Below are 18441 nucleotides of genomic sequence, written 5' to 3'. Positions count from 1 at the left end.
GATTGTTACTCTCAATAAAATCTTGGACGAATATGATATTGATTTATCTGGGGTCAAAAACTAGGTAACCAGGTCAGATCAAAGAAAAAGCTTGTTAACACTCTAGAGGCCACAATTTTAGCCAAAACTTGGTCAGAATGTTACCCATAATAAAATTTTGGACAAGTTCAATATTGGGTCATCCAGGGTCAAAAACTAGGTCACCAGGTCAAATCATAGGAAAAGCTTGTTAACACTGTTGAGGCCACATTTATGACTTTATCCTCATGGAACTTGGTCAGAATGTTAATCTTGATGATCTCAAGGTCAGTTATGAATCTGGGTCAAGTAGGATAAAAAACTAGGTCACCAGGTCAATCAAAGGAAAAGCTAGTTAAGACTTTAGAGGCCACATTTATGACCATATCTTAATGAAACTTATTCAGAATGTAAATCTTCATGATCTATAGGTCAGGTTTGAATCTGGGTCTGGTAGGGTCAAAAACTAGGTCAGTAGGTCAAATCAAAGGAAAAACTTGTTAACACTCTAGAGGTCACAATTATTTTGGTCCAATCTTAAAGAAACTTTGTCAGAAAGTTTCCCTCTATAAAATCTTGGATGAATCTGATATTGGGACATTTTGGATCAAAAACTAGGTCACCAGGTCAAATCAAAGGAAAAGCTTGTTAACACTCTAGAGGTCACAATTTTGGCCCAATTTTAATGAAACTTTGTCAGAATGTTACTCTCAATAGAATCTTAGACTAGTTTGATATTAGGTCATCCAGGGTCAAAAACTAGGTCACTAGGTCAAATCATAGGAAAAGTTTGTTTACACTGTAGAGGTCAAATTTATGACTGTATCTTCATGAAACTTGGTTGGAATATTAACCTTGATGATTTCAAAGTCCAGTTTGAATCTGGGTCATGTAGGATAAAAACCTAGGTCACCAGGTCAAATCAAAGGAAAAGCTAGTTAACACTTCAGAGGCCACATTTATGACCATATCTTAATGAAACTTGTTCAGAATGTTAATCTTGATGATCTTTAGGTCAATAGGTCAGGTGAACGATACAGGGCCTTCATGGCCCTCTTGTTCATTGATTTGCAAGCTTTATTGTGATTTTAAAGATGATTAATCAGATGTTTGTCAAATGATGGATTTTTATGCCCCCGGCATCTACTGATGAGGCATATAGTGATTGACCTGTCCGTCTGTCTGTTTGTTTGTTTGTTCATCTGTTCGTTTGTCCGTCTGTCCGTACGAGGTTAACCAAATGGGACCGTTTTGTCTAGCGTCAATACCCCTTACTAGAATGAGTTGATACTAATGCAGATGTAACCTGTGACCATTCCTCAACTTCAGACATCACCTGACCTCAGTTTGACCTTGACCTCATTTTGGACTTAGGTTGCTTTATATGGGCCATCCCTTGGCGGTCACACATTAAACCGGAATCCACCTAAAAACCGGAATACACTTTCCATAACTGGAATACACCTGTATTTTTTAAGTTAAAGGTATTTTTGAAGGGTTTTTTTTGGTTAACCAAATTGGACCGTTTTGTCTAGCATCAATACCGCTTACAAGAATGAATTGATACTAAAACAGATGTAACCTGTGACCATTCCTCATCTTCAAACATCACTTGACCTCAGTGTGACCTTGACCTTGCCCTCGTTTTGGACTTTGGTTGCTTTGTATCGACAAGGATGCCACCGGGGCATCAAGCGTTTATTAAATGCAGCATCTTGTTTTGAAACTGAAACAAATATTCATTTACACTTATTAGCTCACCTGAGCATGAAGTGCTCAAAGGTGAGCTTTTATGATCACCCTGTGTCCGTCGTCATTCATTCGTCATCCGTCGTCAACAACTTGACTGTTAACACTCTAGAGGTCACAATTTTGGTCCAGTTTTAATTAAACTTAGAATGTTACCCTCTATAAAATCTTGGACAAGTTCAATATTGGGTGATCTGGGGTCAAAAACTAGGTCACCAGGTCAAATCAAAGGAAAACCTTGTTAACACTAGAGGTCACAATTTTGGCTCAATCTTAATGAAACTTGGTCAGAATGTTACCCTCAATAAAATCTTGGACGAGTTTGATATTGGCTGATCTGGGGTCAGAAACTAGGTCACCAGGTCAATTCAAAGGAAAAGCTTGTTAACACTATAGAGGTCACAATTTTGGATGAATCTTAATGAAACTTGGTCAGAATGTTATTCTCAATACAATCTTGGACGAGTTTGATATTGGGTCATCTGGGGTCAAAAACTAGGTCACCAGGTCAAATCAAAGGAAAAGCTTGTTAACACTATAGAGGTCACAACTTTGGACCAATCTTAATGAAACTTGCTCAGAATGTTATTCTCAATACAATCTTGGACGAGTTCGATATTGGGTCATCTGGGGTCAAAAACTAGGTCACCAGGTCAAATCAAAGGAAAAGCTTGTTAACACTCTAGAGGCCACATTTATGACTGTATCTTCATGAAACTTGGTCAGAATGTTAACTCGGCAATATATGACCATATCTTAATGTTAATCTTGATACTCTTTAGGTCAAGATCGAATCTAGGTCATGTTGGTTCAAAAACTAGGTCAACGGGTCAAATTGAAGGAAAAGCTAGTTAACACTTTAGAGACCACATTTATGACCATATCTTAAGGAAACTTGGTCAGAATGTTAATCTTGATGATCTTTAGGTCAGTAGGTAAGGTGAGCAGTACAGGGCCTTCATGGTCTTCTTGTTTATGTTCACAGAGTGTTAAATGCATATCAGTTTAACCCTCGAGGTGATAGCTATTATTTTCTTATCAAGATAAAGTTGTTTAGCATAAAAACATATTTGATAAATATACTTTGTGTTATGAATATTATATATATTATAACTCTTATATACTCTAATATAGTTATGTCTTTGACTAATTTTAAAGAAAATTCAAAGCACATGGTCCATCTCTTCAGTAAACTACAAATCCTAATTATCTCATTATCTTTCTTGCGAATAACAGGAGAACACACACTCTTGTCCAAAAAACAGACATTGCAACCAAAATTTTACTAGATGATCATTATATATTTATATAGTTGTGTCCTAGAAGAAACATTTGCTATGCCTTTACTTGTAATTATATATGTTATAAGCAATCAACAACTGTATTATACATGTAATGCAAATTTTAATCCAAACGTTGTGTTATAACATATTGTGTATATAGTACAATATTGTATATACATCATTGACAGATATCAAATCATTAATCACCTTCCAGTAGGGCACATTAAATTACACGGCAATACTTATTTCATTTTCTTCAATTTATATATTTTTCATGTACAAAGTTTACGGGCGCTTACTCTACCAGTAAAACTGCACTGTTTGGAATGACGAAGGCTGTAGCCTGTGAACTAGCCCGGATGAACATACGTGTAAACTGTATAGCTCCAGGGCTTATCAAAACCAAGTTCAGCGAAATTGTGAGTTGCAGACAAGTTACAAAAGACCTATTTGTTTTGGCATATCGCCCTCATTATCAAACTTAGCGGGCTATTTTACTTTAAATATTGGCATACATTTATTTTTAGAATAACGAAATAAGCAATATTCAGCATTGCTTACATGTTGTACAAAAATGACAAACTACTAGCTTTTTATTGAAAACTGTGTATTGTCAAATTTTACGTTTTTCACGTTTTTTTTGTCCATTCTAAATTAAGAAAGATCGGTGCGTGAAGTTGTTTATTCTCCAAAATTACGCATATTAAACGAATCTATTCGATTCTGTTTTAGTTGGCGGAACATGAAGGCGAAGAGATAATAAAAGTGATGCCTCTGAAGAGGTAACTTAACTCTGACTTTCTAAATTATGTTTCTCTTTACTTGGAAGCCAAATCTTTCAGTTTTGAAATTTCCCTTTACGCAGAATACTAACGATTATACTTCTTGTGACTTCTTATAGCTTGAGGTTATTTATCAAATTTGATAATACCGGTACACTAATGTAATTAAGCTTTGACGTTTACGTCGTTTTAATTATTGGAGATGTTGGTCGAATTTAAGTTGCAGCGGGTAAAGAAAAAGGAAATTTTAATGTTTCAGCAGGAAAAGGTTACATGTGATAAAAAGAATATAACATTGTGTCTTTCCAAATTCAATATGAAAAGACAGTCATGTAATATCCTCTATATACACAATTTATTTCTATCATGGCAAACTTTTTAAACATTTTCCTACATTTTCTCCACAGATGTGCCCAATTTTCATACTATTCCTCGAAATAATTCAACTTTGTGTATTCACTGACATTTTCTGTTTTTGAATTTTCTCAACAATTTGAGAATGAAATTCTTTTAACCAAAAATTATGCTGTTAGCGATTATAAACTATAGATTTCCAGATATTTTAAGATCAGTTTATACACTAATATACTCATTCATATATCTCGCTGATCCGGTACATGTGCCGCCAATAGTTGGATGCACTACCTTAGTAGTCAAGGTTATATGCAACAAATTTTAGCTTTGTTTTTTTTTGTTTTTAGTGCCGTAACGATGGTACACTGTATGACAAAATAATGTAACAAGTAACAATATTACCCATTTTTTTCAAGCTGTTACAGTTGCTATTTGGTGTAAATAAACTGGCACAAACATGGCCACTTCATGGCAAATGTTATTAAATTAACTCGCTATCATCAACAGTTTAATCAGCTTGGTATTACTGACAACCACTTCCCTATTCTACGGATCCGAATGTCCGGTAACCGAAAATCCAGCCTATCCAACTATCGGTTCTATCATAATATATATTCAGGTTTATTGATAGTGTTTATTTCTTTTAGACATCAACCCCTTCAAAATATAAATGTAAACAATTACGACATATACATTACCGCACATCTAGGCAACATCTAACAAGTTTTGCTTCTCAGTTCAGATTACCGGAATTCCAGATTCGGATATCTGTTTTACTATTACAGGTTTGGGGAGCCATCCGAATGTGCGGGAATTGTTTCTTTCCTTCTATCAGCAGATGCCTCGTACATCACTGGTGAAACAGTTGCTGTTACGGGAGGACTTTCCTCAAGATTGTGATCGAAAAACAACAATGAAGGCTGGCAAGAGATAGCATATAAATATATGACAGGAAATATTTTATGTTCAATATTGGGCGCCAGTAATTCAGTGTATACAATAGCTGAAATTATCAATTAGGTTCTTCGACTAGAAATGAGCATCTCGAATTTACTCGGGCAAAATGAATTATTCAACTTTAAATATTAATGTGGAATTATATTAACTAATAGTTGAGTAAAATATATGAATTAACTATGTTTAGCTACTATGGTTGTATGTATATATTTATATGTATAATATATATCTTTATAACAGTTTGCATTTATGAGTGTGTATGTGTTTTGTAATTTGTTAAAATAACGATTCAAGTAATTGAATATCTGTTCTATTCAGATCAGTTTGCTAGCTCTACATGCAAAGGCCAAAACAGCAGAGGCCTAATTCAGCAAAAATACTGAAAAAAGTAATCAGCTGAGGTGGGTAGTTCTGTTATGCAAAATATGTAAGGGAAGTTTGTGTCTAAGGTATTGTGCATTGTTGGACTCCTTCTTCTTCCCTAACATTTTGCCACCAGGCCATATGTAGTAATATTTTGGAAAATCGGCCCATATTTTCGCAGACCTAGGTTTCACTCTTAGCTATATCTGGATTACAGAGAAATAAATCGCAGATATTGTATATGGATTTTTAGAAACTATACAAATACATGATTACTATTATGTTTATTTTCTTACAAATCTCTGAGTTTAGGTGTTTTCTTCTAAATCTAAGGAAGACTGTCTCTGACCGGCTTGTAAAATGTCCAGATACTGTTAAAGATCCCTCCCCCTCTTTATGTCAATAGACGTAAATTGACTGATAACGGCTAACGATACACTCGGTAAGCTGTTTTCAAGGGAGACAATTTCGCCAATAAGCCAGCAAATTCGCTTAGATTTCTGGGTATGTATCTAAAGATACTATATTGTGGATAAGTTATGACATCAAAGGCTTAAAGCGACATAGGATGACTGTTTCAAAACTACATTTACGTCTAGTGTAAAATAATGTATACACATGTAGCGTAATAAAGGCTTTTGTAATAAACTTAATTTTCATCATAGTGTATTACATTTTGTATAGAGTAATAAATTTAAAACTTATTTATAAATTCCGTCAAATTTCATATCGGATGCGTGGCGTCAATTGTGACGCTACCGCCTGGTATAAACTTACCCCACTGCTGCGTTTACTCATTGCGTATTCATTACGTTGTTTTTGCCGAGAAATATGCATGAGTTCTGCAGCGGAAATATTACGCGACTTTTGGCTGTTATATTTCAATCTTCCCAGATCGTTCAGCACGACATTTATGTCGTGTTATTAGTACTGTCTAGTTTCTCAGCTTGAACATTTCGGTCTGGATGGTTCCAATATTCCCTCTTTCATAGCTTTGGGTGTTGTATAATTATCCCATTTTCCATTAAAATCTAATGGAGATTTTTTAATGAGAATGTTATAAGTGTTAATAGGAACGTTTGTGTTACAGACTTGATTTTGAAAAGCGGCCCTCTTCGTTTGTTCAATTTATTTTATAATAAAATTCCCTCATGTATATATTTAATTGAATCTCTGAAAGCAGAAAAATAAAACACTCCATTTCAACAGGCGAATCTTATCATTAGGTAAAAACATGTCATTTTTCTAGACAAAAAAAACTAGAGCTTACATTAAACAAACACCTAGCACAATATGCGAATTTAAATTTTACCAAAATAGCTTATTAATCTTTCCTACCTTTTTTTTCACTGAAATACTGCTCATTTAATCATAGTTTAACATATTTCTGTAACAATAGATTTTAGTTCGTTTGCTTGGAAAAAAGAAGTTTAACGCGTCTGAAAAGACTGAAGTTACATGTGTTTACATAAAGAAAACTTCTTTTTCAAAGGCAATGAAAGAAGCAAACTAGAAAAAAAATCATATGCCTGGTCCATAAAACTATATGTTTAAAACGAAATGTCTCAACACACAAATGTCTTGACTAACTTACACACACACTGAGTTAGCTATTCTCTTTGCAGAATAATTCGCCATCATTTGCGCAGTAATGGAACTCTTCCGCAAGACGTATTACCATTTCCGGTCCTAGCGTGTATAAACAAAGGAGTGTGACGACCTACCATTTTGCACCATGTATGCGCGGAGAAACAGTTCTATCATATTTGATCTAAAATTTACAAAAAGCATATATTAGATCGAAATAATTTATAGCAAAACCATGTTTTAATACATGCACTATTTATACACTCCAGCGGTTATACGTCGTGCGAAGTAATTTCACTCCGGCTGCGCCCTCGTGAAATGATTACGTCCGACGTATAGCCGCCCATTGTGTATAGATAGTGTTAAAACAACGTTTGTCTATAAATTATTCCTTAAATGAATTAATCATAAAATCATACACTTGTTATGTTTGTATACGTATCAAACTGAAGACAGCAAGAGAGTTTGAGATTTCTCTACTTTAATTACTGACACGGAAACATGGGTCACTGAGTAAACGCCAATGTCTGTAACCCGATGTATGATACTGCTAAGGAAGGTGGTATCGTCACTGGTCATTGAGATTCATAGATGCTACAAGCGGTATAAGTTGATAAAACAGCAAGCGTCTAATACACGGGTATGTATCTAGATTTTGATAGTCTGGCATTGGCATAACTAAGTTGTTATCCGGTCGAACTTTTTATCGTCAGTCCGCACACAGGAACTCTTTCAAAGATTTTCCCGTATTATAAGCATGCTTGTCAAAAATCTCCTAATAGGATCCCAAAGTCTTGTAGGTATCAAATAACATCACTGCTGTGCACTTGTCTCACTGAATATTGTAAACACACAGGCACTTGGACACTTGGGGTCAGGATAGCCCCTTCCTCTGCCTCTGATTAGCCAGGTTTAATATATAAAAGATTTAATGCTTTCAAATTAATCATGCAGTCTTCATTAGTGTTTAATATTTAAAATCCAATAGAAATGGTGTTCATCCTTAATAACGAAGAAAGATATATGTACTTGTCTTTTTTATGCAACTATAAAATGACTTTGAAAGCAGATAATATGGCTTTTAGAGTAATCAAAAATGATATTTGTTTGAAAATCTGACCTGGAGTCAGAGTTTTTTTTCAGTGACTTTGTAGACAGATTTTATTCTCAATGTGTTGAAGTAAGGCTATTTTTATTTCAAGCATTTTTCCAACATAACTCCCTGCTATTATTGTGTAAAATCACAGAAAACACAGATTTACAACTTACAAAGTGTTATGACTTTTTCTTTGAATATGGGAAGCCGGGGTAAATCGGAACAAGGGCAAGTCGGAACAAGGGCGATAACTTTAATGCATTAACAATTTAAACAGTATCTTATGACGTACACGACTGGTGTTAGCATTGTCGACTATATCCAAAAGGTGTAATGTTGGAGTGATATAAACAAAACTCGCTGGCGGAGAAAGTTTAAATGTTTATAAGGTTTATAGGAATTTAGCTTTCACATTTTCAACTTACCTGTTTATGTTTTGTTTTATATGAACTAAAACATCTATGGGACTGATATTGAAAGCTAATATACAAGCACGAATACGTGAAATCAAGAACATTTTAATTCAATTGCAGAAGGGTTTCACACACATAAAACAACATTGCATAGATAGAGCTAGAATATAGCGATATCGAAAATAGGCAAACTGGTTACTCCAGCCGCCTTCGGGGTTTTTCTAATGAGCTGGAACTATATCAAGTTTGCACTATTGTTTAGTTTTTCTGAAGACATTAATATGGATTCAGCGCATTGTGTGCAGAAAGAGGTAACGCGTAAAATGCATTAACTCGAATCCAATGTTTATGTAGGACGATCCGATTGCATTCGCCGAAGACTTAAAAACACTTAGTGTTACCATTGTTACCTACAAAAGTATTGTACCCTTTGTTATTTGTGCAAAATGAGTATGTTAAGCTCTGTTTAACATCTGATGAATATATGAAATGTTCGACCAAGTATTTTTTTGTTTAAAATAGTTGTTCGATGATATGAAATAAGACACTGCCTCAATCGGGAATCGATCCGACTTAACTCACCCCATAACATTTGAAAAGGAACTGTCTAATGTACGGTGCCCCTAAAGTGACATGTTACACACTTTTTTCCAATTAGGTAATGTGAGACTTTTTTTTTATTTCGTTTAAACAAAATGATTTCGTTTTAACGAAATAAGTTATTTCATTTAAACGAAATGATTTCGTTTAAACGAAATAAGTTATTTCGTTTAAACGAAATGAAATAAGTTATTTCGTTTAAACGAAATAAAAAAAAGTCTCACATTACCTAATTGGAAAAAAAGTGTGTAACATGTCACTTTAGGGGCACCGTATAATGACAGCACGGAATGGCACATTTTTAATTCGATAGTAAATATCTCATTCGGTATATCGCATCTTACCGTAGAGGGATAGATCCCGATTTTAGTCGCTACGCGTAGGATCGATTCCCTATCAATTTAAAGGTAGATTTTGGTATAAAAAACACTGGTTATATTGTATTGTATTAAGGCAATTTCCGTCTCTTATATACGCGCACTCTCCGGAGCGGTATATTTATTTATATGAACTGTGCTCACAGGGTGCATTTATTTACAAGTGCACACTACGTGTATATATACCATACATATAGTCCTTTTATCGATGGCAGAGTTAAGGAAAGAAACAAAGCATGTTAACTTTTAACCTCTAAGTGTGACCTTGATATTAGAGCTAGGGTCTGGAGATCTTGTGCATGACAAATCATCTCATTATGGGGAACATTTATGCCAAGTCATTTCAAAATCCCTTGGTGGACGGACACCTGTGAACCTTTGACCTCTAAGTGTGACCTTGTCCTTGGAGCTAGGGATCTGGGTCTTACACATGACACATCGTCTCATTATGGTAAATATGTACGCCAAGTTATTTTAAAATTCCTTTATGGATGTCAGAGTTATGAACCGGACACGAAACAGACCCTGTAAACATTTGACCTCTAAGTGTGACCTTGACCTTGGAGCTAGGGGTCTGGGTCTTGCACATGACACGTCGTATTATTATGGTGAACATTTTCGTCAAGTTATTTCAAAATCCCTTTATGGATGGCAGAGTTACAGCCCGGACAAGAATTCGGACGCACACACAGACAGGCGGACTGACGGACACACGCACGGACGGAAGGATGGACGGACAGTGCGATTTTCTATATGCCAATCTTTGGGGTCATAAAAAGTGACCCACCCCCAAAATAAAATTTAACGCAAAGCATTATTATTATTTCGCAAATTTGATTATACATTTCTGGCAATCGTTTGCAACAGGTGCCTAAGCACGTATCCCAACAAACTGAATGAAAGTGGACACGTTCTTGGGATATGATCCTTACAAAAGTTGAAGGACAAATGGACAGATCGTAGATGTATTAGGACCCACTTAATCAGAACTCTAAATGAAATATTATTGAGAGCAAAACAAGCTTTTCAAATAGTATCTAAATGAAAGAACTTCATTGAAAATACATTATGCTTATATCACATATTCATGCTGACTGAGTTAGGATATTTCATTATGTTCCGTTGGCGTGCGCGCGGTTTTTGTAGTACATTTCAATGTGACGTGTAACAACTTGCCATAATGAAATTTTGAATTTTTGTGTGTCGTTTTGGCGCCTGCGTCAACATGATGACAAAACAAAACTATGAACGCGACATAACGAGGCAAAGAATGCGACAGAACGTGGTACCAAAAAAAAATGCGATTGCACGTTGGCATGCGTGTCAAGACGATTAAAATGTTTTATTATTTAATGTTGGCATGCATGCAATAAACAAAGATTTCGTGTTTGCGCATCCGCCAACATGAAATAGAAATAGTTCGCTATGTCGCGTTGGCGTGCAAGCATCTATGTAGCACATTTCGTTGTGCCGTCCTAACAATCGCGTCTTTACGAGACAATGAAACAATTTTTTACGTCCTGGTGCGTGCTCAAACGCGCTTTCACGAAGTTTTTATCGACAATTCACGTGCAAGAGCTATATTTCATTCTGTTGCGTACAGAATTTCTTTTTGAGGCGCTGACAGTTTTGTTTAGTCGCCAAGACGACACTACAAACTTTTCAGATAATTTGTGATGGTATTTTAGCGCGCACGACAGGACAACACAGCGAAATATGCTAAATAAACTGTGCGTACACCAACACACCATAACGAAATGTCGTAAATCAATAACCATATATATGCATGGAAATAGATTACTACATGGTTACAATTTAAACATAAAATCATGTGTGTGTGTGAACAGGGACATAAATAGATATTGTATACATTATTCCTGGTGTGAACTATCAACAAACGTGCATGTATAAGTAAACATAATATGAATCTGAAATGCCAATAAAGAACTGGAAGTTCTTTAACTACTTTAAGACATCGTGACATTTAACTTAACATACACAGTCTATAAATATAGCCAATTATGATATATTAGCTGTCAAAGCAATATCTTATGATAAAATATTTTGGTACTTTGAGATAAATGGAACGAGAATTCATTTCTCTCTGCACCGTAACATGTTTCATGCACTAGCATTTGATAAGTAAACTTATTTATTGCAATACGGTATTTCTCAAGCATATTTTAACATATATTTTGTATAGTTTGTCCGGTTATTTATAAAGTTAAATAGTTTTGAGCTGAGAACTCTATTTTTAGACCGACATTACTCGAGGCAACTGTTTTTCTCTTCGATTCAATATTATTCAATGTTATTCAAAGGTTATTAGACACACATATCTAATTTCATTTATTGTAAAGCATTGACTTCGATTGTGGATTTTTATTTCCAGTATTTACGAAAGAGCGTAAATGCCAGGTGCAGGTAATTTATGAATTCGAAATTTCGAGGTACCAACCCGAAATTTCAGTTAAGTAACTCGAAATTCAAAGTAAGTAAATCGAAATTTTGAGACTAGTACCTAAAAATTTCGAGTTTCAACTTAATCACTTGTAATTTGTAGATTAAAGAATTATTATCTTGAACTTTCGAGTTAATTACTGAAATTTCTACTTAGAATCTTGCCTCCGTATCCGCATAATTTGAAATATTCTTTTACGCAATATTTTTTAGGAAGTGTCCAGGGGTAAGGATCCGTAGCTCCAGACAAGCCTGTTAGGGGTTTTCTAGGGTAAAAACCTCCTTTTTCTAGAAGTTTAGGGTTATTTACATCTTAAATTTTGTGTTGAAAATGAAATAACAAATAAGACTTAAACAGTGTTCACTTAGAACTTGGATCTAAATGGTTTACAGATACCAGCGTTCACCCGATTGTTTTGAGTTTCTTTAAAAACCTAATTAGCCGAGGAACTCCAAATGAATACACTAGCTGTTCCGTGCCGATTAGTTTATTGTAAAATAAACTGTTGATAACAGATTAATGAGTGAATCTACCCCTTGAATGAATAATATTTGAAATTCAGCAAAAAAAAAAAAAAAAAAAAAATCGGCACGGAACTGATTGTTTAATAATCAATTAACCGACATTATGTAAAATAAACTGTTTTTGTTTCTCGTAACGGCTACCAAATGTTTGGAAAACATAAATACGCTAAGGGTTAATTCTTACTAAAATTCGAGTGTTTTTTTTTCCACAACATTATTTTGTTTGACCTTTAATCTTTTTTCTGCCAGTTCGAATCCTCGTGATTTATTTGGTGTTCCCCGGTAATTTATGTTTTGAAAGAAAATGTAATCAGCCGGGTGAACGTTGGTACAAATGTATCTGTAAACCATTTAGATCCAAGTTTAAGGTGAATACTGATGAGTCTTATTAGTTATTTCATTTTCAACAAAATTTGAAATGTAAATAACCCTTAATCTCTAGAAAAATGGAGGTCCGTATCCCTAGAAAAAAACCAACATGCTTGTAGAGAGGTACGGAACCGTACCTCTAGAATCAGATTCTATGGGTACGGATTCGTACCCCTAGACACTTCCCATTTTTTATCTCGAGTTACAGTGGGAAACAGCTCATGTTATACTAAATTCACAAAAGTGTGGGTTCTGTGGAATCAAAAAGTATGAAATATAATTGACTTTTATAAAGGGAGCAATAATTAACATGTGCGTGGACGAAATGCCAATATAGAAATATGCATTTTTAATCTTAAAAAAATGTGTCGTATGCACGACACAAATCATGAGATTTCAACATCTTTCCATGCTTCAGACTGCATCGACTATCATTTTAAAGATAATTCTTGTTTATCATGTACAATGTCAAAAAGATTTTTTCTAGTTTCTGGGCCACACCGACATAATACAGGCCACATAGGAAGAACTCAGGTGCCCCTTTCGGGTATGGAAAGACAGCTGGGTGGAGTCACCAACCTTCCGTAATTCTGTAGGATTCTAAAAATCAAACGAGGTTTCTAGCCCACATCGGTAAGGAACTAGTGATTCTAAGTCCATGACCTTAAACATTCGTCCGTTTAGGCCCCAAAATCAGGAAGGAATGAAATACCTTTATTTAGAATCAGAATAAAACTTAGTGAAATAATTCCTATAACATTAGATCGACTTTCAAAGACCATCTAAATAGGATAATCTGCTTCACGGAAAACATGTCTGGCAAAATGAGGTGAAACGATATACGAGTGTTTCGGAAAATTCAAATTGTTATACATTTTACTCTTAAAGGTAATAATATTCTGACAGATTATCGTAAAATCTGTAAACTTTAAAACTTAAGGTTGTAAAGTGATGAATTAATAAAATCATAAAGCATACAGGCTTACCTGAAAAAACTAAAACTATATTCAGTATTAGAATGTGTTACAAAACAATCCTTAAATTTAATATATCACTGAAGTAATGTTCGGTGTTATATATAGTTTTTATTTTATTCTATTTTTATTTGTACAGAGTACATCATCTGTATTCAGTATATTAGCAATAAATGTTTCAGCTGATACGGTAATCACGTGATACAGTACATCTGACATGCGATTTATAAACGATTTATACTATTGTTGAACATTATTTTTCAACAGTATGCGGTAACTTACAAGACATACGTAATTGCGCATGACGCAATGAAATCTTGAAGCCTGCTTCCCGTGCGTGTTAATACAGAATCTTTTCGCGCTTTCTATATGTATTTTATTAGTGAACCTTAGAATCATTTGATTGCTTAGAACCATTTGATTCTATTTAGTCTAGTAAAAATATGAAATTTAGGGGGAAAAAATTGCACAGAAATGATTTTGGCATGTGTGATCTGTACATATCAGGAATGAAATATCAAAAATCTACCAAAAATCCAATGATGCAAACACCCTATTTTTTGGGTAAAATGTTGAAAAAATGAAACGAAAGTGCGATTTTTTTTTAATTCCATCATAACTTCATATATACATATCTAAACATGTCAAAATATTAAAGGATATAAGCAGAGTCTATTACCAGTCACCGAAAATTATATTTGAAACACTATATATCCAATATGGCTGCCAAATCCAATATGGCAGCCATAACTTAAGGGAATTTCTGGAATTGATTCATTGTAAGTTTTATATTGCATCTGAGTGTGTCAAACATACATATGATAACAGAAAAGTAAAACAACGTTCATTAGACATAATCCCTAAAACATTTTAATCCAACATTACATCATATATCCAATATGACTGCCTTATTTCCAATATGGCCGCATAAAACAACATGATAACCAACAATTTTAGCACTATCTTTATGAAATGGGTAATAAGTACCCTTGTATAAACAGAAAGGTAGCGGCTAGCAAGCCAAGCTGCTACCTAGTCACTCCTATTTTTTATAGCAAGAACTAGTAGAAGGAAAGAAGCATGCGGTAGCGAGTATCTGCTACGTACCTGCTACCTATTCACTACTAGAGAGACCCCCTACTTTCAGTATCAGGAACCTGCTAGCACAGACATAAGGTAGCGACAAAGCTATTTTGGTGGCACATTAAGTCTAATATGACAGCAGCTACCTGCTACCATAACAATAAAGTAGCACTTAAATATGGTGTCATTGTGTAGGCCCCCTAATAGTTATCATGATATCACAATGTCTATAGGTGGAAATGAACTGTTCAGTGCTTGGAACATGTGATGTAGCTGCCCGATTCAAATGTATAAAATGTGAAAATAAAGTATATTCTGATTTACTCAAGAGGGTGATTTTTTTTATTTTTACGCAGGCAAGAGTCTATCTTATTGTTAATTTTTATAAGAATGTCAGAAAGTCAAAAAACATTGCCCAAGTTGAATTCAAGATGGCGCTGCCATGTTGTTTCATTCAGATATTCCAGGAGCCGATGAATTTTCAAATGCGTAAAATATAAATTATTTATTTTTTTGCTTCAGAAAACAATTTGACAATACAGGAGATGAGGGCATATGTTGTTCTAGTTAGGTTGGGTGATTTACATGATAAATAGAAAAACAAAAATTGTCTTTTGATACAAATGTTATCAGGTCTCGGCAGCGCACATCAGCCTCGACCTGATAACATTAATATCAAACGATAGTTGCCTGTTATTTTCTATATATCAATATATTATCAATACTTGCCGTTTAATATATCAATACAAACTTTTCTATCAATGACAGCTCTATGAAATAAAATCTTGATCTAGTCATTATTATGTCTCCAAGTATGCAAATGGTTTATATTTTGTTAATTTTCACTTCTGTTGATTTTGGGTCTGTATTTTGAGCCAGTCTTTGGAACTTTTACATTTATTTAGCTCACCAGTATCAGAGTGTGATCAGGTAAACTTTTGAGACCACATTCGTCCATAATCTGCCAGCCTGTCATCTGATCATAGGCAAAGACGATTTCCTTGTGGACACTCTAGAGGTCATATTTTTTTTCACTCTTCATGAGTCTTAGTCATGATATCTAGGTCAACCTTTTCAGTTTTGAACACTTTGGGGGTAGTACATTTTGTGGTCCAATCTTTATGATACTTTACTATGTTTACCCTGGGTAGATTAGATGACATCCACCAAATATTCTACAATAATTCAAGGTAGCAGCTCCGTAGAATGAAAAGGTTACAGCTAGGTAGCGGCTACCAGTATAGCAAGAAAACTAATTTGCAAACAAAACACTACTAACAGAGGCTAAGTAGCAGGAAAAGGTAGCAGTTAGCCGCTACTATAGAAGCAGGTAACAAGTAGCAGCAATTAAGGTAGCAGGAAAAAGCAGCAGATAGCAGCTACAAGTAGCAGGAAAACTAATTTGCATATGAAACACAACCAGTAGCAGGTAGCTAGCGGCTACTGGTAGCAGTGTGGTAGCAGCTACTTAACTGCTAGATCTACCTGGCTGCTATTGATAGCGAGAGGCCAATTATTTCTGTAAGGTAATTACTAAAATTCACAAAAACATATTTTAAGAAGTTATTACACTGTATAGCTTTACTTAAATGTACGGTGTTCCGTTGGGGCCATCGCAGTTTCGCGTTGTCGTCCTAGGGGCGAAATCGCGAAAACGCGATATTTTTATGCGAAAACGCGATACTTTCACACGAAAACACGAAGCAAAAATATCGCGTTTTCGCGTTGTTAATATCGTGTTTTCGCGTTATCGCCCTTGATCTAATATCGTCTTTTCGTGTTTTCGCCTTCGTGGTTAGTAGGGCAAAAACGCGAAAACACGATATTGATAGCGCGAAAACGCGATATTTTTGCTTCGTATTTTCGTGTGTAAGTATCGCGTTTTCGCGTTTTCGCCCTGCTGACCGCGAAGGCGAAAATACGAAAACACGATATTTTAATATCGCACTTTAGCCTTCCGGTTTTGCATGCGTAAACATGGAAAACGAAGTAGACATGTCCGAGAGTATTTTTCAGCCGGTTTTTCATTAACTGAAACACTGACCTTGCTAGAAATTAAACAAAATGTTATTCTTAGGTAAGTTATACGTCTAGGTGATCAAGGTGTGATTGAACTACATGCATATATCACGTACTTTGTAAGTTGTTTACATATTGTATACATTTACGGTTCATGTAAAGTCTTTTGAAACCACCCCTGGATGAATTTTTGTTTTAGTTGTTTACGTCACATAGGCCTTGGTCTCATAAACAGTGGGGGAAACTTCCCGATCGGGAAATCGGGACTTCCCCTTTTTTGTTACTATATTAAGACATTTTTGCCCGTTCGGGAAACAAAATTGCTGTTTTTTAATAGGGTCAGAAAAATTGATCAGTGCATAAGGATATTCAAGTTACAGAGATAATGATAAATTCAATGTACACAAGAAATGTTGTTCTAAAATTCTACCGTTCAGAATATCTTTAAACGGTCTTGTTATTTTTTATTTGTCATCCGAAATAAGCATATTTGCTCAATCTTTGCTCAAAGCCTGCATTTCCCGAATTAGAAATGCAATTTCCCAATTGGGAAATGCAGCAGTTTACTGTTTAACTCTTGATTTCCCATTCAGGAAATGTTTAAAGAGGCACCACAAAATAACTGTATTCTTTTGTGTTTCCAGGATGGTAATTATACATGCTTTGCATGAAGAAAATGAGAAATGACAAGTATCTAGTAAAGAATTGACAGTGACAGATTTTAGGCCAAGAGGATGTGTTTAATGTTTTAACATTTCATTTAATGGCTGTAGCAATATGTACAGAAATCAGTGTATTAAGTTATATTTCAATCACATTTTGTTTTTACGTTGTATTATAATTATTTACCTATATATCTGAAACTATGCTGAAAACAGATCGACTGAAGAACTTTGCAGATGAAGTTGTCAAAACACATTTATTCAGGAAAGGCCATAATTGTCCAGCTGAGAACTTGTAGTATAGCTGTATATTACCTGTATTTTAAGAAAGATTTTCACAAAGTTTTCAAGAGTGAAAAAAGTAGGTCACTAGGTTGTGGTGGGTCTTTAAACAAAAGCGAGTAATAATAACTATTTTTATTGAAATTCTGGAAACAAAACATTTACACAAAACTCAAGGCGTGTATTCTCTGTATAATACTGTTGCATATCTTCTTTCATTCTTTAGCCTGTACAAACAACTCTCAATTAATTTGTAAATTGCTTCCTTTGACTGATTATTGCTCTCTTCAGTTAGTCTTTCAGTGGATGTTACATACACAGGACCTCTGCCATATTACCTGATGATATTTCATTGTCAAAGAAAACTTGGTGATTAACTGTTGCAAAGTTGGTAAAAGTTATGAGATATGAAACCAGAATCAAATTAATCTCATAACCTTTCTTCCTTAAAAACTGTCTCCATATAAAATTTCATTTTCAAACTAATT

General features: G+C 34.7%; 1 protein-coding gene across 4 annotated transcripts in view; it reads left to right on the top strand.

Annotated features, from left to right (window-relative positions):
- Positions 1 to 3110: 3110 nt before the first annotated feature.
- LOC123550025 (dehydrogenase/reductase SDR family member 4-like) overlaps positions 3111 to 18441 on the top strand; it is a 33498-nt gene continuing 18167 nt past the window's right edge. The window contains exons 1-3 of one of the 4 annotated variants that reach the window (XR_008371416.1): positions 3111 to 3469; positions 3783 to 3832; positions 4972 to 7733. Coding sequence is in view for 1 of the 4 variants with exons in the window: in XM_053546197.1 (XP_053402172.1) it covers positions 3377 to 3469; positions 3783 to 3832; positions 4972 to 5086 (258 nt within the window). In the remaining 3 variants the exon portion in view is untranslated. Of the gene's footprint in view, positions 3470 to 3782; positions 3833 to 4971; positions 7734 to 18441 lie in introns of those variants that run through there. The other 3 variants (XR_008371417.1, XR_008371418.1, XM_053546197.1) reach the window with 3 other exon arrangements.

Source organism: Mercenaria mercenaria, chromosome 6 (genome assembly GCF_021730395.1).
Source record: "Mercenaria mercenaria strain notata chromosome 6, MADL_Memer_1, whole genome shotgun sequence".
Lineage (NCBI taxonomy): Eukaryota > Metazoa > Mollusca > Bivalvia > Venerida > Veneridae > Mercenaria > Mercenaria mercenaria.
Note: the sequence above shows the minus strand (reverse complement) of the source record. Positions and strands in the feature narration are given on the sequence as shown.